General features: G+C 38.8%; 1 protein-coding gene and 1 long non-coding RNA gene across 2 annotated transcripts in view; one reads left to right on the top strand and one right to left on the bottom strand.

Moving 5' to 3' along the window:
- Nucleotides 1-627: 627 nt before the first annotated feature.
- LOC117655366 (uncharacterized) lies at nucleotides 628-21,678 on the bottom strand. Its single transcript, XR_004588646.3, has 4 exons — nucleotides 21,166-21,678; nucleotides 20,571-20,733; nucleotides 9,184-9,322; nucleotides 628-3,098 (listed from the first exon to the last, which is right to left on the bottom strand). It is a non-coding gene; the product is annotated as an uncharacterized LOC117655366 (long non-coding RNA).
- The window catches only part of CAND1 (cullin associated and neddylation dissociated 1), a 47,312-nt gene continuing 45,948 nt past the window's right edge, over nucleotides 21,584-22,947 (top strand). The window contains exon 1 of the mRNA XM_034402756.3: nucleotides 21,584-22,147. Coding sequence (XP_034258647.1) covers nucleotides 22,080-22,147 — 68 coding nt within the window. The 5' untranslated portion in view covers nucleotides 21,584-22,079. The remainder of the gene's footprint in view (nucleotides 22,148-22,947) is intronic.

Here is a 22,947-nt window from a genome sequence, read left to right as displayed (position 1 = left end):
ATATAGAAAATCTCTGCACAAAAGCTCACATTTTTGGCTCAATTGCAGTGGGTGCAATGTCATGAAGAATCAAGACTTTTTGCCACCATTACCATATGGGCTGAATCTAAGTTTGATTATATTAAATCGCTTAGGATAATATATTAAAATAGAGCACCCACAATTAATCATCGCCCCTCTATACATGACATGCTCAAACATATATATTGAGTAGTTGTGGCAATAAACAAACCCTTAAAGACATTAATTCTATTTACAAAGTTGGAGTTTTGTTTTTTTAATTCTCCTTGGATTATCTCAGATGATCACAAACAAATAATGGGTTATCCAATCAACTAGTTAAGAGGGGGAGTTGCTATATTTGCTTACGATAGCACTGGTGTTGGAATTTAGCTTAAGTCAGTGATGGTGAACCTATGACACGCATGTCAAAGGTGACACACCATGACATTTTGGCTGACCCCAGCGTTCATCAACATCTACACAACTCCAAAAATGAGTTTGTTTTACTCTTACCAGATAGTGAATGACGTGTTTATGGTTATCTGTATATCAAGAATGAATACGTTTATTCTTAGAACCTTTTTGGAGCATGATAAAGAAAAGAATGACAAATAATCAACAGCATTATCTTCAGAGCAGGGTTTTTTTATTCAGTCTATTTTGAGATGCTAATTAGATGAAACACAACAGATAGTTTATACTAAGAGGATTTTTTTAATATATCTGCTTTTCCATTTCAGAATCTGTACAGTCATATTCTATTCAGTAAACATGAAAAGAGGCAAACGCAGAGAGAATAATAAATAACATAGATCTTACAAAATGTTAACATTTCTTGATTGGTATAAATTTGTCTTCAGAGAAAATAAGCCTTCGCAATTATGAGGTTTTAAAAATGACACAACCCATCATTTCAGAAATGTAAGTGAAGGGGGGGAAAGAGCTATTACATTTCTTGGCTCGCTAATACCATTAAATTGGGTTAACCAACCAGTCTTAATTTTATAAATATTCAATCAATAGTAATTTTATGTTTGGATTAAATAGAAATACATTGTTATCCAGGGTCAGAACAGATCTCCTTTAAAATGCATTTCTGGATGGAACAAATAAAGGAGGGGATATAAAATTCCTGACTATGTTGTCATGAAGCATGATGGCATATTTGGCACTTTTCTTGTTCACATGCATTCCCAGATCAGTTAACAGTTGCTCATCCTTATGCTAGGCTTTACTTGCATAAATGATGAAACAGGCAGTTTATACTCATCCTTACTACAATTTTTGGAATATTAATTGTAAAATATCAGTATCACAATTTACATGATAATACATCTTGGAAGCACTGGCAAAGGCAATTATTTCAGCATTCTGATGCTTTGAAATGTCACTAGCTATTGTTGGTCTAAACTCACTAAACACATTTTTGGTTCTTAATAATTTACAGCAGCTATGTGATACAGTGGCCTGCCAAATTTAATGCTGTCTTCAGAAGGTTGAAATTAAATGGGATGAGAGAGAGAGTGCTTAATTATTTTGGTTAGAGTCTGAGCCATAATATTAACATGCTCCTTTTGGCTGAGAAGACCTTTTTAACCACAATATTTAATCTGTAATCATTTGTATAGACTTAAGTCCTACTAAAACCAGAAGGATTTATTTCTAAGATATTTAGGATGTGAGATAGAAGCAAATTATTTGAAGTGCTAAATATAAAAAAACCTCGTCTATTTGTCAAGTAGCAGATAGCCTTGGCTATTAACACAGGAAACATGGCGTGAAACTGAATTTTTTCACATACAAGATTTATCATCAACATGTCTGTCAAAGGCTGTTTTCTCTCCTGTGCTTAATTAGTTTGACACTGCATGACTTATGATCATGATAATATTGTTTATTGATTTCAGTTGTTGTCACTCTAAAGATAGCAAATCTAAAATAATTAATTATATTGTATATATAATTATCCTCTCAACCCATGGAAGGTGAAGATGACCCAAACCAGATTATACTAGATGGTTTCATAACTTTGCTGAGTTGTTAAACGAAAAGCTTGTGATTTGCCAAAGTAAACATCAGAAGAATAGTTCATCCTTATTATAATTATTTGCCATTTTATTAAATATAATATACATCTTGTATAGAATATACCATTTTATATAAATAATATAAATACAATTTTTGAAACTTCATTTTGCCAATATTTATTAATAGAACTGATTTATTGCTTACACTCACATTTTTGAGTTTCTTGCTTGTTTTAAATAGTGATTCTGCTAACATTTTTTGTTTGATTACATCACTCAGTGGAATGTCAACATAGTTAGAAGATGGAAGCACTTAGTTGGTTGAGCTGGAGAAAAGCTAAGACAGTGCTCTATTGATAAACCGGTTACATTCCAAAAGGCTGTTCATAAGTTAATTTTGTTCACAAGTCCAACAAGTATAAAAATATGCACAATACAGTTATTATTTACATAAGCGGTAGCATCACAATAAAACCTTATAGCAGTGGAATAGGCTCATTCTCCAGAATTGAAATATTAGATTTCTCCACCTTCTTGAAATAGTAGTCCTGTAAACTTTGGGTGGTGGCTTTCCTCTTTTCTTGGTAAATGTTGCTGTTCAACTATTCAACATGAATGTCCTGCATTTTGAACATGATAGCATTTTCTCAGACAGGTTGAACTCCTCTGCAGTTCTCAGCTTCATGTGGAACTGCTTTGATAGTTCAATCTCTTTATTTTTCTCTGACTTTTCAACTCCATGAGATCTTCATTGGAGATATCCTCTGTATGTGCAATTAGCAGCTCATCGAAGTCCTTTTCTAGGAAATCAGAAGAAGATGAGAAAGGAAGTCGGAAGAAGGTGGGGAAAGGTTAGTTTCCAGCACACCACGTATATGTGATATGTCAGAAATTAACCCATTCCCAGCTTCTCTCAACTTCTGGGACTTTCTAATTGAAATTGCAGACAGGCTTGTTCATGTTTACTGAAAGTTTGCAACTCAAAAGTTTGTAAGCAAAGTAATATCTGTAGCTGGTTAGTATTTCCATGGAAAATCACAAATTCCAGAGCTTCAGACCACACTGAAACTGAAAAAAAGCATTTTGATTAGAAGAAAACAGTGGCAAACTATTTAAATACAGTTTTCAAGAAACACAAGTATACGGCTCAAAAAAATAAAGGGAACACAAGCAGAAGACATCCGAGATCTGAATGAATGAAATAGCCTTATTAAATACTTGGTTCTTTACATACAGTAGTTTATACACTGCTCAAACAACTAAAGGGAACACAAAACTACTGTATGTAAGGAACAAAGTATTTAATAAGGCTATTTCATTCATTCAGATCTCAGATGTCTTCTGCTTGTGTTCCCTTTATTTTTTGATTTGCAGCAGTCTTTACTTCTCAATGTAGATATTATTTCTTGCCTGAAAGCACATTCTAGGGAGGTCCATGTAAGATTCGCCAGAAAAAAAGTGAGGGACATCTTATACAACATAGCGTGAGAGGAACAAATTACTTTCAGAGGGAAAGAGGTGATTATTTTAAAACAAGTACCAAGAAGAGTGACGGAAGGGAGGAAGAATTATTGAATAGAATTATTGAATAGAAGAAACATAATGTTTAGATGGCTCCTGCCTGAGGGGATGTTAATCTCATGGCAGGGAAGGAAAATTAAAATTGACAGCTTAAGTGCAGCACAGGACTTCCTAGACCAGCTAAGGGGGTGGGGGGGAAGAGGAGCAAAATAGCAAAGAGGAAATTGAAACGGCAAACACAGAAGAAGAGACTTCCCAAGAACAAAGTACAAAGGAAGATATAGAGGAGGAGAAGAAAAGAGAAGAAGAAGAAAAAGGGAAAAAAACTAGACCGGTAAGAGTAGTAACTTTAAAAACAAACAAGAACTAGGAATTAGACACAAATATTAGGAATGAATGATATAAAAATCCTATCTCTAAATGTCAATGGCTTAAATGATTATAAAAAGAGGAAGTTAATACTGTCAAAACTGGTAAAACAAAATCCGGATATAATATGCATACAGGAGGTCCACATAAAAAAAGAAGAGGCCAATCTTCTGGAATATACTAAATTTGGCAAAGTATTTGTGTCCTTAGCAGAGAAAAGAAAAAGGGGGGTTGCTATGTATGTCAGAAGAGGAATAGAGGCAGAACTAAAATATAAAGATGCTAAAGGGAGAATCCTAATGATAGAGGTAACGAGTGGTAACTAAAATGATGTTGGTGGGGGTGTATGCTCCGAATAAAAAACAGGGACAATTCTATCGTAAATTACATGAACAGTTAGGAAAATGGGTGCATAATGAAATATGTATGTTAGGCGACTTTAACGGTATTGTAGACCCAGACAGAGATTATAAAAGTGGAAAAATTAAAAAAAATAAAAGGACACCTTTGCCAAAAAGTTTTTTTGATTTGGTGGATGAATTAAATCTAATTGATATGTGGCGAACATTGCATCCTTCTGATAGACAATACACTTTCTACTCGAACCCGCAGAATTCCTGGTCTAGAATAGATATGGTATGGGCCACCAGGAAACTAGGATTGGAAATTAAGAAGGTTGATATGAGCACAAACACCTGGGCAGATCACAAGCTCCTCGAAATAAACTGGCATTATTTGAATAAGAGAAAACAACAGAGATAGAGATTACAGACGAACTTACTGAATGAAAAAGAGTTTATATTTAAACTGAATGAAGAAGTAAAGCGCTTTTTTACAGAAAATGGTAATCAAGGTACGGCCAGAGAAATTGTTTGGGATACTATGAAGGCTTATGTGAGAGGAGTAGCTATATCGTATATGGCGTTTAAAAATAAAGAAAAAAGGAAGGCTAGGGAGGCCCACACCAAAAGGTTAGAAGAAGCGGAAAATAAACTACTGCAAAACCCGGGAGACGAGGTGGGTAAACAAAAGTGGATGATGGCAAGACATAGGCTGAATATTTTGGATCAGAAGGAGATAGCGCAAAAAATAAAAAGAACAAAGCATTACTACTTTGAGAACGCTAATAAGTCTGGAAGGTGGCTTGCATATAAATTAAAAAAAGAAAATGAAAAAAGTCAAATTCTTGCATTAGAAGATTCTAAGAGTAACCTCCTGACGAAGGAAGAGGATAAATTAGAAAGAACAAGAGAATTTTACGAAGCTCTTTACAAAGAGGAAGAGATTGAGCCAGATAAGGTGGAACAATATCTGATGGAAGCTAGTCTACCTCATATAACAGAAGAAGAGAGGGAAATGTTGAACAACAAAATTACAATAGAGGAACTCAAAATTGCTCTTACTAAAATTCAAAAGAATAAAACCTCAGGTCCAAATGGACTCCCAGGGGAAATTTATATAAAATTTGACGAAGCATTGCAATTAGAATTATTAGAAATCTTTAATGAAGTCTTGGGGGATACAAGAATCCCGGACACATGGAGGGAAGCGTATCTCACACTCATATTGAAAGAAGGTGCCGATCCGAAACAAATTGCAAATTATAGACCCATCTCCTTACTAAATTCAGATTATAAATTGTTTATGAGTATAATAGTGGAGAGGGTGAAAATTTTTTTAAACCTTTGGATCCACAAAGACCAGAATGGATTTCTTCCAGGGAGACAAATGAGGGACAATCTGAGAACGGTATTAAATGTTATAGAGTATTATGAGCAACATCCCGAAAAGCAGTTGGCACTAGTGTTTGTGGACGCCCAAAAGGCGTTCGATAACCTGAATTGGAGCTTTATGGTCAATCAAATTAATTTAATGGGATTTGGGGCAAATTGAGAATATTTATCACAAACAGAGGGCGAGTATACTAATAAATGGGGACAAGACTCAAACATTTCAGATTCAAAAGGGAGTAAGGAAGGGGTGCCCCCTATCCCCTCTACTTTTCATCTTGGCGTTAGAAGTGCTACTTAGGAAGATTAGATCTAATAAAGAAATCAAAGGACTAAAGATTAGGAAAGAAATTTTTAAAACGCAAGCCTTTGCAGATGATGTGGCTCTAATAACAGAAGGCCCATTAGAAATTGGCCCAAAATTACTACAGGAAATACAGAAGTATGGAGAAGTTGCCGGCTTTAAACTTAATAAAACAAAAAACAAAATAATAGTGAAAAACGTAACAGAAGCATATAAGAAAGAGTTGGAAGAATCATTAGGTCTCCAGGTAGTGAAGAAAACAAAATACTTAGGAATATGGATAACTTCGAGGTATTCATCATTAAAAGAAGATAATTATACCCCACTATACACCAGGATTTAGATAGATGGAAAAAGCTAAAATTGTCTTTCACGGGTAAAATAGCAGCAATTAAGATGAATATCCTCCCCAAAATTATATTTCTATACCAAAGCATACCGGTGAGTCTAGACCAAAAATTCTTTCTAGATTTGAATAAAAGTGTTAGGAATTTTTTATGGGAGGGAAAGAAGGCGAGGATCTCATATAAGATATTGCAAGGGAAAAGAAATATGGGTGGCTTTGGACTCCCTGATTGGGAAGCTTACCAAAAGGCAGCTAAATTAGTTTGGATTAAGGAGTGGGTCACATTGCAAAATAGGAGAATTCTGACCTTAGAAGGTCACGATTTACAAGAAGGATGGCACGCCCATTTGTGGGACCCAAGAAATAAGAAAAAATCCTATTTTCACAAACATAAAGTAAGGGAGACCCTTATACAAACGTGGGAGGAGATTAGGCAGCGGTTCTACGCCAAAGTACCAAATTGGCTTTCTATTATAGAGGCCCTGACCTCTCCAAATAAAAGAGACATTTTAAAATTGGGCACATATAAGGATATAATAGATGAAAATGGGAATCTTAAATCCCTGGACACACTGAGAGACCAAGGCTTTAACCTAGACTGGTGGAATTATTTACAGATAAATTCAAGGTACCAGAAGGATAGGGATCAATATGGCATAGAAGCAAAGTATAGAAATTTAGACAAAATTATGCTGGGGGTGGAGAAGAAAATGTTAGCAAAAATATACAATCTTCTATTAGACGAGGACAGGGCAGAGGATATAGCCAGAAACCAGTTAAGTATCTGGGAAAAAAACATTGGATATAGTTTAAATTTTAATGATTGGGAAGAGGCCTGGAACAGAAATTATAAAATGACTAAAGCGGCAACATACAGGGAAAATCATTATAAGATGCTCCACAGGTGGCACCTAGTGCCAGCCAGATTAGCGAAAATGTTTCCTAATGCTTCAGCAACTTGTTGGAAGTGTGGAAAGGATGTTGGCATCTTCTATCATATGTGGTGGACTTGCTCAATGACAAAAAGGTTTTGGTCTAGAATTCGAAATTGGTTACGGGAAATAATCGAAGAGGAATTAGATTTATCCCCTGAAATATTTCTTTTGGGAATAATCAGGGATGGGTTTACTAAAGATAAAATTCAACTTATAATTCATATTACAACAGCGGCCAGATTAGTGTATGAAAAATTTTGGAAAGAGAAAACCATACCACCAGAGGAAATATTAATAAATAAAATTTTAGAGTACGCAGAAATGTCAAAACTAACGAACGAGCTAAATAACAATGAGAAATCAAAACACCATGTAGTATGGGAAAAGTGGTACGAATGGTTAAACAATAGGATAAAATTATGTCAGGGTATGCTTATTTCTTGCAATTTAAGTGTGAAGTATACCTGATGTATATTTTGTAAATATGTACAAACACTGCACTTCTGAATTTAGTAGAGATTTGATGCTTTTAACCATAAAACTAATAAAGTATATTTAAAAAAAAAAAGAAAGCACATTCTAAAGCATCTTAGAAACTCTTACTATAACTTAATCAAATTGCTTATTTGTGCATTGTTTGTAAATGTGCTACTGAATTCTTGTATTTCTTACTGCTATTCTATTATCGAATAGCAAAGCAGAAGGATAAAAGAAAGTGATTCAAGTCCATACAAATGAGGCAGCATGCTGACATGTCTCAATCTGCTAAAGCCAAAAAGTTTCAGCTCAAGTACAGCCCTGCAACTTTTTTTTCAGTTTAAGGAACATACAAAGAACATACAAACTAGCAAAATCTAAAAAAAAGAAAAAGCAGAAAAGTGAGAAAAGATAAAGATAAAAGTGCAGAGAGAAAGAAGAAAATGAAATGGATAGAAGTTTCCAATTTCTTTTGCAGCAAATATAAGTACAATTACAAAATTGTTCCAATCAATCAGAATAGAGCTGGAAGGGACCTTGGAGGTCTTCTAGTCCAACCCCTGCTCAAGCAGGAGACCCTATACCATTTCAGACAAGGCTGTCCAGTCTTTTCTTAAAAACCTCCAGTGATGAAGCACCTACAGCTTCTGAAGGCAAACTATTCCACTGGTTAATTGTCCTCACTGTTAGGTAGTTTCTCCTGAATTCCAGGTTGCTTTCCTTCTTGATTAGTTTCCATCTAAGCCTGAGGGAGAGAAGGGAATAGGAGAGGCTTTTGTAGGGAGGCTGAGGGAGAGAAGGGGATAGGAGAGGGGAGGCTTCTGTGGGGGCAAGCCTGAGGGACAGAAGGAGATAGGAGAGGCCTCTGTGCGGCAAGCCTGAGGGAAAGAAGGGGATAGGATAGGGGAGGCTTCTGTGGGGGCAAGCCTGAGGGAGAGAAGAGAATAGGACAGGGGAGGCTTCTGTGGGGCAAGGCTGAGGTAGGGAAGGGGATAGGATGGGAGGCTTCTGTGGGGCAAGGCTGAGGGAGGGAAGGGGGATAGAATAGCAGAGCCCTCTGTGGGGCAAGGCTGAGGGAGAGAAGGGGATAGGAGACATTTCTGTGGGGCAAGGCTGAGGGAGAGAAGGGGAGAGGAGAGGCCGATTGTAACTACTCATTAATTTTCAAGCTGTGTCGATTTATCAAGCCCAATTACATAGTTTCCTAGCGAAGCAAGGGTATCCAGCTAGTAAATAATTATAATAACAAATAACAATTTGTAATTGTTATCTCTTACTCTAAGATTACAAAAGAAAGTTCACTCTTTTCTATTATCCAGATTTTTCTAATTATCAGAATCACAAATCATGAGGGCATTTTTTCCATTTTATGCAAAAAAATCTATAAGGGATTTCCAGTACGACATAAATGTAGATATTGTTTTGCATTTTCCATTTCTTTAAAATTATATGAGCCAGTAACAGTACTTACAGATCTTTTTGCCACATCAAGGTAATAATCAGGCAATGCTTTTAAGCAAGATGCTTTAGTTGGCCAGAAGTAGAAGTCAAAATAACCTTGCAGCACTCTTATTAACTTGAAATACTGCAGTACATATGAAAATCGAGATCTGGACAAAAGAAGGAATTATAAAGATGAGTAGCTAAGCTTCTCAACAATATCTTTGCATATGGTGACTAACTGATCATTGGTATCATTGCTACAGTACAGCATTGCCGCCATTAAAACAAAACATTTCTGCCATTAAAACAGAACATTAGGTTTATTATATTTTTAAAAAAACATCACTAGAGAATGAGTATTAAAGTAAGGTGCTCATAAGCAGTTTTAAAAATCTACTGTATTTTGATATTTGGTGGAATTCCTTAAGTATGGAACTTCCTTAAGGAAAGTATAGTTAGTACCTTCTTAATATTTCACGCAAGTTATAAAGATTTTATTGCATTTGGTTTTGTTTGAAATGATAAATTGACAGAAACTTGCATTATGCTTGTTTTATGCGACATGTTAAAGTATTTAACTGCCCTGTGGATTATATATTTGATTTGATCTGTTATGTGAACTTGAATTTTCATTATTTGATGTATTTTAAGATACCATTTAATGATTAGAAGCTACATTGGGAGAATGCTTTTTGCTGAAAGCAATAGAAGCATTTTTTAATCATTTGAACAATATCTGACAGTAACTGACAAATGAATTACTGAGCCAAAATACCCAAATGTAACTTCAATAATTTATCTTTATCTTAATTGATTAAAAGCACACCATAATAGCAAAGAATATTTCAGCATAATTTATTCAGCTTTTTCCCTGGCAATCCTAAAAAAATAGTTTTTGCATACTTACTATGAAATTAGCACCACTGAATTATAGTTGGATTTACAGACACATACTTGGGTATAGGAATTGCAACTATTTGGACCTATACCATCAGTTTCAGCATAAAATAATACTTATATCCAGATCAATTTTGATAAATATCTTCCTACACATAGGTATCCTTATCTATATATATAAAAGCGAAAACCACTCACGCATTAATCACAAAATCTCCAGAACCGTAAAGCCTACAAACTTGAATTTTTCCACGTGTGTTTCTCTTGGCTTCTAGGTGCTCACTAAGAAAGGATTTTTCGAAATGACCATCAGAGCATTAGTATTTCCTATATTATTACAACACGCTCTGATGCTAATTAGTTAGATGTTCTACTCCCCCTCTCAACTTGAAAATAACTCTGGAGAGAATGGGATAGCATAGGACAGGCTTCTGTGGAGAAAGCCTCTTGGAGAGAAGGGGCTAGAAAGCCTGAGGGAGAGAAGGAGATAGGATAGGAGACATTTCTGTGGGGCAAGGCTGAGGGAGAGAAGGGGAGAGGAGAGGCTTCTGTGGGGCCTGCCTGAGGGAGAGAAGGGGAGAGGAGAGGATCTATGGGGTCAGCCTGAGGGAGAGAAGGGGATAGGAGAGGATCTATGGGGCCAAGCCTGAGGGAGAGAAGGGGAGAGGAGAGGCTTCTGTGGGGCCAGCCTGATGGAGAGAAGGGGAGAGGAGAGGATCTATGGGGCCAGCCTGAGGGAGAGATGGGGATAGGAGAGGATCTATCGGGCCAGCCTGAGGGAGAGAAGGGGATAGGAGAGGATCTATGAGGCCAGTCTGAGGGAGAGAAGGGGAGAGGAGAGGATCCATGGGGCCAAGCCTGAGGGAGAGAAGGAGATAGGAGAGGATCTATGGGGCCAAGCCTGAGGGAGAGAAGGGGAGAGGAGAGGCTTCTGTGGGGCCAGCCTAAGGGAGAGAAGGGGATAGGAGAGGATCTATGGGGCCATACTGAGGGAGAGAAGGGGGATAGGAGAGGAACTATGGGGCCAGCCTGATGGAGAGAAGGGGAGAGGAGAGGCTTCTGTGCGGCCAGCCTGAGGGAGAGAAGGGGATAGAGAGGAGAGGCTTCTGTGGCGTTAGCCTGAGGGAGAGAAGGGGAGAGGCCGATCGTAACTATTCATTAATTTTCAAACTCTAAGTGTCGATTTATTAAGCCCAATCACATAGTTTTGTAGCAGAGCATGGGTATTCAGCTAGTAATTTATAGAATGAGAAATGCTTTCAGTTAAAATGTATCCACATTTTATTCTGGATTTGGTTAACTTATGCTTAACACAACCTTGTGTTTGGGAATCAGTGCTTTTATTACAATATCTAGAGTATCATGTTTACAACAACCTTCCCACTATCTATCCAATTCCACCTGCTGTATAAAGGCTTATATCCTTGATTCCCAAGTTTTGATCTGTGGCATCCCAGAGCACCACAGTGAATTCACAGGGGTGCTGCAGGATAATGAAATACTATCTTGGAGTAATTCACAGTTTTAGGTTTGGGGACCAAGAAAAAATTAATCTGGCACTATGTGATGGATTTGTGAAATGGTGGGAAAAAATTGGTTGATAATCCAAAGGTCATTGGTAAACATACAGGGAATCCCTGTTCAGATGAAACCAAAACTGTACTTACTAAGATTTATGAAAGAAGAACCGAGTAAAAAAACCCCATGGTGTATTATTATTATATGACTAGCTGTACACAGCGTTGCTGTGGCCCAGTCTGGTGCTTCTGCTAGGCTAAAAGAGCGAGGCTGAACTTCCAAACTCTCCACGAACATTTGGTGGGCGTGGCCAACTCGATGTGACCCACTTTCATCAGTCACATGACAGCCCCCCGAGCCACGCCTAGCCAGTTGGTGATTAGGGCAGAGAACCGGTTGCTAAAAAACAATGGGAACCACAAAATCCTCCCTCTCTGTCTCCCTCTCTCTCTTTGTATCTCTCTATGTCTCTCCCTCGCCTGTCTGTATCTCTCTATGCCTCTCCCCCCCTCTGTATCTCTGTGTCTCTCTCCCCCCCTCTCTCTGTATCTGTCTTTCTCTCCCCCTCTCTGTATCTGTCTCTCTCCCCCCTCTCTGCATCTCTGTCTCTCTCTCTCCCCCCCTCTCTCTGTATCTCTGTATGTGTTTCTCTCTCCAACCCCGCCGTCTCTCTGTATTTCTCTATGTCTCTCTCTCTGTTTATCTCTGTCTCTGGCCTGGCCTCTTCTGCATCCCCCACCATCGCCCTTAGCTTTTCAGGCAAGGCCTTTGCAGCTTTCCGCACCACAGCAGAAACTCAGGGGCTCCCTCCGTCCTCCCTACACAGATGTTCTCTGGAGGCTCGACGGGGAGACGCATAGCAGGGAAGGAGAGGGAGGGAGGGAGCGGGTGCGTGAATTCGAGGCTGGTTTGGGGCTTCCTGCCCGAAGGAAGAAAGTGGCAAACCCAGGAGCCACGCACATCCCACTGGACCCTTGCTGCGCAGTTCTCCCCCCCCACCTGCCAAGGGCAGGGGAATGATTAAATCCCCCGCTCTTCCAGGAGAAATGAAGGAGGGCCAGCCATCCTTCCTCCTGGCCGTTTCCGCCCCCCGAAGCCTCTCTGGAGCCCCTTTTCTGCCAGAGGCCGAAATTTTTGTGTAGACTCCGTGAACTGCCAGAGCGCCCACCTGGGAATCAAAGGCGGCGCTGGTCAAATGTGAACCCAGGGCTCCAGTTGCCTCCATCTCCTGCTCACTGACCGGATTCACATAGCGCCGGTTAGCGGCTGGTCTTTCTGACCTCAGAGCCCGTGATAGCGCTGGGCCAGGTGCGATTTGGGCCAGGCGAGGGATGGAGGGTTCCCGCTCAGCGGACCCAGGCAGCCTCATTGCCAGGTGTTCTTTGGAGGGAGCCCCGAGAGCGGCTGGCAAGGGGGATGGGCAGCTGCGGCGGGCAAGGCTAGTTCACGGGGCGGCCGGGGGAGGGGGAGGTCCGAGCCAGGCTGGGCCCTAGAAGCGCCAGCTGTGAGGGCTTCCCGACGGGGAGCCGGCTGCCTACCTGCTGAGCCTGGTGGCAGGATATGGCCCTCGGGCGTCTCTGCCTTCCAAATGCGCAGTTTCTTGGAAGCAATATGGAGAGTTTAAATATAAGGAGCAGAAATCTGTTGAGCGTAATCAGGGCTGGGAGGCTGCCATGTTGGTTTTACGTCCAGCAGATGGCGCTGTTTTTCAATGTTTGTCAATATCTTACAATGTTTTTCATGTTTTTACCTGTCACAGGTATGACATGTATATAATATAGGTATATATAAACACGCCCATAGTTGAATGCAACATTATGTCAAAATTTGAAAGCAATCGGTGAAGAACTTTTGGAGATGTGCGGTTATGTACAAATGGACATTTACATTTTTATTTATATAGATTATGTTGGCAAGATTATACATGCAAAAATAGAAAAATAAAAAGTTCCAAATGCTGAAGATTGGATGTTTAAAGTTCTAGGTTTGACAGATGTGTCAAAACGTGACAGGTCTTGGGAGAAATTATAGAGGCTCTTATTAAAAACTGGATTCCATCTATTACAGAAGCAGAAATACCTTGGTCATAAAGGAGTTTATAAATTAAATAAGCAAATATAACAGAAATAGTTACTACAATGGTATAAAAGAATAAGAAATGTTTACTATAATTGATCCATGAAGAAAGCAAATGGCAGAAATGGGTTTTATGTTTTTTTAAATTGGGTATTTAGTTTTGCATTTGAAAGTTTACGTTTTTGTACAGTATACCGCATGTTTATGTATTATGTTTTCCTAAGTTTATAGGAATATACATAGAATTTCAATAAGGTTATATTAACATTAAAGAAAAAATGAACTAAAAAAGATTGTAAACGTCTGGCTTATACAAGCGAACGTTGAGAACAGACTACACAAATTAATGCACAAACAGCTGGTTTTGCCTTCAATTTTTCTATTCATTTATTTGTATCCCACCTTTATTATTTTTACAAATAATTCAAGGTGGTGAACATACCCAATACACCCTCCTCCTTCTATTTTCCCCACAACAAGCCAATGAAGAGGGGCTACTTAATATCTACTTTGGGTTATCAATTATCTGGCTGTTACAGTGATGATTTTTTTAAAAACCTCATGAAAATATCTATGTTCAACTACAACTGATGTCAAGAAATAGGCATTTTCAGATTCAGATTCAAATCAGAATCTAAACTAATACTGAGATATAATAGTTGTTTATCTGTAATGATGCCAGGAATTTATCTACAGAGAAGCTTAGAGTCAGAGTCCAAGAACGGAAAGCAAAAACCGAGTCAGATACTTGATGTGTTAAGAAATAGAAAGAACGAGCATAATTTTAAATACTCAGGGTTGGGTCCAGGTCAAATAAAACAATGGCCCTATATAACAGATACTCTGAAGGATCATCAGTATTGAATTTCAAATATTTATTTCAAATAAATTTAACAAATAAATAAACTCTTTATCTGAACTTATTAAGAATCAAATATCTTGTCATCATGTTAGAACTCCCACGTAGAGGAATAAATTAAAAACATTAAGAAGTAGAGATAGAAAAGAGAAAGGAATGTATTTTTACGATATACCTTCTTTCATCCACAACATTTGTGCCTGTCCTATGACAGAACAACATTGGATAGGGGTGCCAATCCAGTTCCCTCTCGTCAGCTCCAGCTGGCATTGAGAGCCCCTGCTCCAAAACATAGTTTATCCAATCTCTATCCCCTTTTTAAAAGCTTCCAGGAGAGGATCTATATAATTCTTTGGCACTGTTTTTTTTTAAGGTTGTGTTCCCATGACATGCTAAAGATGACAAATCAGCTAAACCAGCATGCTACATTTTACTCTGTGTTGCGAATGACTCTTTAGCCAAGTTTTAGGATTACTGTATTCTGCATTATCCATATCTAAAACAATCATGAATCGTGACTCATTAAAAAAGATGAAGAAACCTTTTTTGCTGCCTGTATAACTCCCTTTAGGAGCCAGCTTCTGCAGTGGCCATTTGCTGTATGATTCTGCTGCTGCCTTTTCTTTTGAGCTGAACTTTTTCTTCAGCTCAAGGGTAACAAGCTGTAAAAAGATTTTCTTTGCTTGCTTGTTTCTTTCCCTCTGTCACTCTGGCCATCATTCATCAAGTAACTTATAGATTTTGTCCCCTTTTTACCAGCATGCAGTAAATTTAGCAAATTAAATGGTTAAAAGTGATTGATATTCAGCACCTAAGGGAGAAAGGGAAGATCAAGAAGTCTAACCCTCCCAGCTTTTTTGCTTTATTGAAAAAAATGTGGGTTTCTGAGGGAGGGAGGAGGTTAAGTAAGGGAAAGGTCTTGGAAAGCTAATAGAAATATAGAAAACTGACAGCAGAAAAAGACCTAGTAGTCCATCGAATCTTCCCTTTGAGGGTTTTGTGGGGGTTTTTACTCTTGAACTTCCTTCCTATTAGTTTGAGATTATGTCCCCATGTTTTTGATTTCTGCTCAGTATTGAGAATGCCACTTTCTAGAACCTTATTCACACCCTTAATATATTTAAGTTTCAATCATTTATTCCTCCAATCCAGGGATCGCAAATGTGAGCTCGCACGCACCTCCACACATGCACAGAGACTTCTGTGCATGCACAGAGGGCCAAAAATGGGACATGATGACGTCTGGGCAGGTGGGCGGAGCCTCCCGCCGCTGTCCCTACCAGATTGTGTGAGCTGGATAGATCCGGCTAGATTTCACCACTGTGCCAATGTCTCCTGATAAGTCTCCAGAACTGGACACATTACAGTATTTCAAATGGGGTCTGACTAAAACCCCATATAGTGGGATTAGGATCTCCTTTTTCTCCTGGCGATTCCTCTACTCCCAGATTTTTGTTTGCCCTCACAGCTGCCTGGTTACACTGAGCACACCTAAATCCTTTTCTTCTGTTCTGTCTAACACTGTACCCCCTGATACTGTACTTTGCCAGAGGTTTCTTTGCCCCCCTTTGCATGATCTTACATTTAGAAACAATGAACTGTAGTCTCCACATTTTTGGCCAATTTTTCAGCAATACCAAATTGTTTTCTATTTTATGAATACACTCAGGAATGTGAACTCTATCACACACCTTTGTACAGGTAGTCCTTGACTTACAACAGGTCATTTAGTGAACGTTCAAAGTTACAATGGCATTAAAAAAGTGACTTATGAGTTTTTCACACTTACGACCATTGCAACATCCCCATGGCCATGTGATCAAAATTCAAACACTTGCAACTGCTTCATATTTATGATGTTGCAATGTTCCAGGATCATGTGATCGATTTTTGTGACCTTCTGACATGCAAAGTCAGTGGGGAATCCAGGTTCAGTTAACAATGGAGTTACTAACTTAAGAGCTGCAATGATTCACTTAATACAGGGATGTCAAACTCGCGGCCCGCAGCCCAGATGCATCACGCAATGGCCACACCCACTGCCAGTTTAATGAAGGGGGGAAAAGTTGTGATACGTCACATGATGTGTCATGAGTTTGACACCCCATAACTTAACAACTATGTCAAAAAGTTGTAAAATGGGGCAAAACTCATTTAACAAATGTCTCACTTAGCAATATAAATTTTGGGCTCAATTGTGGTTGTAAGTCGAGGACTACCTGTATTATCAGCAAAAAAGACAAACTTTACCTGGCAATCCGTCTGTTATATCACTTACAAACACATTGGACAGAATAGTGACTGGTCTCTGTTCAGACAGTGACCCATTGACAATTACACACAGGATCTATCCCTGAGCCAATTTCCTGTCCACTTAACCACTCAGCCCCGCCTGACCAACTTTTTTAATGAGTTCATTATGTGGAACTGTATCAAATGCTTTGCTAAAATCCAGATAGGCTAAAATCCAGATAGACAACACCACCTTCACCCATAATATTTGTGACATAGTTAAAGGAGGCAATCAGATTAGATTGACATGATCTGCACTCAGTAAAGTCACTCTGCTTTGGGTCCATCACGTTGTATGCTTTTAAATGTTCATTAATCCTTTTTTACAGGAGTGATTCCATTACTTTCACTATTACGGATGCTAAGCTCATTAGCCTATAGTTTCCAGCTCCTTCCCTAGCACCCATCTTGTGGATGGGTACAATATTAACTGTCCGCTAGTCATTGGGAACTTTACTTTTAGATAAACAGAGTTGGAAGGGACCTTGTAGGTCTTCTAGAGACTGCTTAAACAGATGTTAATAGTCCAGCAAATACACCTAAAAGTTCCCTTGGAACTCTGGGATGAATACCATCTGTATTCATTGCTTTATTAAGTTTTAAAAGGGCTAGCTCACCTGCCATTTTCATCTCTAAAAACCCTGAAAAAGAACCTGCACTGCTAGGACTAGTATGATCCTCCAACCTGTTTTTGTTACCAGCATCTACTTCTGAAAAGACTGAGCAGAAGTATTTGTTTAGATAGTTTGCTATAGCCAGGTTCCCTTAACATAAGAATTGTTTGTAATTGTCATAGTTATTATCTTAAAGACTCAATGATAATGCTAGATTTGTTTACATTTAATACCAGTTTCTCCACCAAACTCAATTGGATGGGAGAAACATACTTTAAAAAATTAAAATCTGAATATTTTAACAACTGTTTCCTGAAATGAGAAAGGCGAAAAAAAGTATCTATCAGAGGAGATTCCTTTCCAATTCGCCTCTTCTGCATGGAATCTTTCTACTTCCCCTTAATCTTGTCCCTTAGACAGTTGCACAGAGAAGTAAATGAAGACTTGAGTGCAGAAGTATCCATAGGATCTAATGGTTTCATTAAACTGACAGAAGCAGCATCATGCTTTCATGGTGTCCCATGCAGCTCTGTCCTATCATATGTGTACGTGATACTGATGCACATAAAGAAAGGGAAGAATTTGTGTCACAAATTCTCAAGTCTGTTTTCATCATTTGCTCCCTCTCATCCGACACCTCTGCTTGGACTGAACATTTGGCAGATTGCTCTGTTCTTTTTGGGTTTTGGATAGAAGAAAAATAAAGATTATTTGCTGTTTGTTCATACCATGTTAGCAGTGATATTTTAACTTATACTTTATATTATGATAGTTTGAACTCATGACCAATTTACAAGACATGGAGAGGCTTTACTTTCACATCATATTGAAATAATTAGGAAATTTTAGGTACCAACCTAACGCTTAATGTTTTGGGGGAAAAGAGGAGATACCTTAACCATACATTACATCAATAGTTAGTTCTAAGGTAACCTAGCTCAACTTATTAGTGTTTTGTCCAAACTTTAAGAAAGATATACCTTTTTTGGATTCTGGGGAAAGAAACAATAACCAAAAATATCTGTAAAAATGGGATCTCTCTATAGGTGTAATGGTATATGGGTGAAAGAATGTCAACAAGAGATGAAGAAAAATCCAATTGTCACTTGAGATTTTTTCCCCAAAGCATTTTAGATATAATACCTACAAAAACAGCTTTACTAAATCTATCTACAGCAGCTTTCGGTTTCTGTAATCATTTGGGGGCCAGTTCAATACTCACTTTGGTTATTTGTGCTATGCCACACAAACATACTCAGTATGGTTTGCTGCTTTATGGCTTAGGAAATTTCATCATTTGCTTCTAATATGGTATGACTAGAGATGGGCAATGAGAACAGTAGTTTTCTGCCAGCAAAAGATTGGATAGCTATCACTAACAGAACTATGGAGAAAGGCACTCAGAATAAATATGAATCAAGTGGTAATATATTTTATTTAATAAATTTTATAATCAAAAATTAACATACACTTGACAGAGAACAGATAGAATCTTTATAGATATCCAAAAGTTATAAACAAATATATACATATGTAGCAAAGACAACCTTGAAGAAGGAATGAAAGAACTTTAAGTAAATGTCATCTTGGCCCGGGAAGGAAAAGGGAATGAAAAATAAATTCAAGATAAAACCACCATAATTACGTCTAATCATTTGTTTACATTTTGGTTTGCTTCTTGTCTATATTTTTGATAAAGGATACTGAAGCTGGATCCTAGTGTTTATATAGGGTGGTATAATACATTATGTTAGCATTAGTTAACCTCATTTAAATACACCACCATTTTCAATAGGCCTATACAGGATAGCCAAATTTGTCTCCGAGATGTCCTTTGCAGCATGGAGATGTTACATGCCATGTCATCAATAACATAACATGCCTAAAAAGGTGTTAAACTCTTTGGCAAATAAAACGTAACACAGGGCTGAAGCTTTTTCTGGCTACTGAATGAGCTGAAGGAAGTTGTGGTAAAACTGAAGGCATTTTGTCAGATATATATTTTTGATATATTTTTATTTTGGTGATAGTTTTTTTTCTGTTGCAAAATAATAAACTTTGAGTTCTTCTATTTGTGTTATCTCTGCTCTTATCACTTCATTTTCTGTTACAGTGTTGCAGAACTTTCTTTCTGTACAGCAAGTGTTATATTCTTTCATATACTCTAAAAGACTAGTTGATTATAATTAATTTTTTGTTTAATAACATAGTACAAACAGTTTACATAGAATTTGAGGTATTTTTCTTTAAAGCTGTTTCTCTTCCTTTTCTGCTGCCTATTAAATGAGTGTTTAAACTTTTACCGTTTCCCCTAAAATAAGACATCCCCTGATAATAAGCCCAATTGGGCTTTTGAGCACATGCACTAAAATAAGCCCCCCCCTGAAAATAAGCCCACTCCGAAAATATTTAAACGCATGAGCAGCTGGTCCCCATTTCCTCTGGTTTCCTCCATGCACCCCAAAATAATAAGACCTCCCTGAAAATAAGGCCAAGCGCTTATTTTGAGGTTCAAAAAAATATAAGACAGTGTCTTATTTTCGGGGGGAAACGGTACTTGCTTTAAGTTATTACCACTTGATTATTGAAGCCATAGAAGCAAAGCAGTTTCACTGTTTTGAGTCAACAAGGGCTTCTTAAAGCAACTTTAAAAAGATGTTTCATTATTCAAGCACATGTTCAAAACATATGTAGCCATAATATTTAGCTGGAATTAGGAAACAAAAACTGAATCTTTTGACTAATTTATATTATGTGTGTGTTGTGTATACACACACACATACCTGAGCAATGAAAGCCAACTGGATGACCTTGACCCAGTTGTTCACTCTCAGTCCATCCACCTCCCAGGGTTGTTGTGGGGAAAAAAGCAGTCTATATAGGAAGTGCAGTTTACAAAGACTTACCCTTTTGTATTCTGTTCTTTAGCAGAGATGGAGAAAAGGTTTAGATCATTAATCAATCAGATGATTTAGGGCCAACCTATTGTAACAGGGTTTATTCACTATGCTAAAGCTATTTTTTTTCTGTTTCAGTGGGATGCTCAGCCATATAGCAATAGCACTTAATATACTGCTTCATAGTGCTTTTACAGCCCTCTCTAAGCGGTTTACAGAGTCAGCATATTGCCCCCAACAATCTGGGTCTCATTTTACCTACCTCTGAAGGATGGAAGGCTGAGTCAACCTTGAGCCGGTGAGATTCGATCTGCGGAACTGCAGCTAAGCAGTCAGCTGAAGTAGCTTGCAGTACTGCACTCTAACCACTGTGCCACCTCGGCTCTATATAGGGGAACTAAGCAGTCTCCACGATTATAACAAATCTGAAGGGAAACAATTCAAATTCAAATTTGTTTTTGAGCAAGAAACCAATTCTGTGATTTGGCTAGGACATCAGTTTCAGGTAGATAGTATTGGCTAAGGTCTCCTTATTTTCGTATTATATAAACCCAGCCACTACGGTTTGTAGCTTAGTGTACTTTGTGAACCCAGTCAAACTAAGGTTAAATAAAACATAGTTTAACACCATATACTATAGAGTACAAAACAAATATCTCAGCCCTATTAAGAGGAAAAACAGAAAAATTCAGCATATAATTTAATACTGTCACTTCACTATTCATACTCACTCTTTTAAAATATTTTTAATTGGTTTTATTTTAAACTTTATAGCCTGCATTTTAATACTGCAGTGTATATAAGATAACAAAGTGCCTCTGTTTACAATTATAAAAGTATTTATACATCGTATTTACCTGTTGTTTTAGTGGTTATGCCCCAGGCTAGAAACCAGGAGACCAGGGTTCTAGAATGCTGCGTTAGCCATGAAATGGCTGGATGACCTTGGGCCAGTCACTCTCGGCCCAGCTCACCTCACAGGGTTGTTGTCAGGAGGAAAATAGGAAGAGGAAGGTGCGTTTGGATATTCAGTTATTTGTAATAATAAAGGAGAGATTAAAAATAAAGAAAATAATATAATAAAGTGGCTCAGTTTAAATACAATTATAAAAGTATTATGCACTGCGTCCGTATCTAAAATGATAGTTCATAATTTAAATCATATTGCCTTATTTTCATGGCACCAAAAAGGCTCCCCCCCCCTCCCAAGGTTTCCAAACTCTAAACTCTGCTTCTCCCGAAGACATCAAAAGCCTGGCGCTGAATCCGCTTCCTCCCCTCTTGCTTTCTAACCAACCCGCTCGCGCAGCTCTGCGTCGCGTAGGTCGCCAGCGTCACGCGAAATGAGCCACCTACGCGGTCACGGCAAGCCAATCGGAGGCTCGGAAGAGCGACGTTGGCGAGGCCCTCTTTGAACCCTGACCTTAGGTCCTCGCGCGAGGCAACAGACGGTGGGACTTTACGTCCGCCTCCATTCGCCTGAGCGAGATCGTTCGCGATTGTCCTTCGCCTTTTCCCGCGCGAGTAGCAGCCGCTGGCGATGATACTGATCTCCCCACAGCGCGCGCGCTAATCCTCCCGTCATCGCGCCCTACCACCCCCGCCTCGGGGAAAGCCTCGGGGAAAGCACGGCTCGTCGCCGCCAAACAGGCGCCGCCAGTCTCTTGCCAGGCAGAGCCCTCGCTCCCCCCGTTTCACCTTCTCTTTCCCCCGCACACAGCACTAGGCGACGTGGAGCCGGCCAAACGCTTCCCTCACGGGGACCATCATCATGGCGAGTGCCTCCTACCACATTTCCAACCTGCTGGAGAAAATGACGTCGAGTGACAAGGACTTCAGGTAAGAGGCCGAGGCTGGCCTACCTCCTTCTCAGTAGGTAGCTTTCCCCCTCCTTAGGCTGAAGGAGACTCTCCCCAGGTCCGCGCTGGGATGCTTTAGAGCGGGCAGGCCCGAGCTGCTTCTTGGGAGGTGGTGCCCCACCCAGCCTGTCTTTCGTCTGATTTGAGGCCCGTCAAGCAGGAGAACTTAAGTCCCTGATCCTGGCCTTGTTGTGCCTCGCTTGGAGTCCGCATGGCTGCGATTTGGAGCCCGGCCTTGAGGCGGCCCTTTTCCCCTAGAAGTTGTCTGGAAGTTTGTTAACCCCATTCCCTCTTTTTGCTACGCTCTCTATTACTCTTGTACTCCGTAAATTGTCCTAGAAGCCCGTTCTCTGCCAGCAGGACGCTTGCTTGTGTTCAGATTGTAACCGTTTCTGTTCTTAAGTTTTTTTCAGTGCTAGTTAAAAATACCTTTTTAAACCATATGTTTTAATTTGTGTATGTGGAGTGGAGAAGCCGTTGTGATTAATGTGGCATCTTTCTGAAATTTTATTCTCTTTGAAATTTGTTTCTAAGGTATAAATATAACTTGAATTCACAATAGAAACATGCATCTTAAGATATTATAATAAATACCGAATTTTAATTTAGAAATACTAAAATACTGGCTTAGCCACAGTTGTTACTGGTGTTGAATATTTCAGTATCTCACTCCTTTTACTTTTGATATAAAAGGCATAGTGATTTAAGTGTGTATCCTATCCACACCTGCTGCAATAACAGATTGTACATTAATATTTCTAATGCAGTAAAATAAGAAAA

This window comes from Pantherophis guttatus, chromosome 7 (assembly GCF_059756535.1).
Source record: "Pantherophis guttatus breed Tessera chromosome 7, ASM5975653v1, whole genome shotgun sequence".
Classification (NCBI taxonomy): domain Eukaryota; kingdom Metazoa; phylum Chordata; class Lepidosauria; order Squamata; family Colubridae; genus Pantherophis; species Pantherophis guttatus.
Note: the sequence above shows the minus strand (reverse complement) of the source record. Positions and strands in the feature narration are given on the sequence as shown.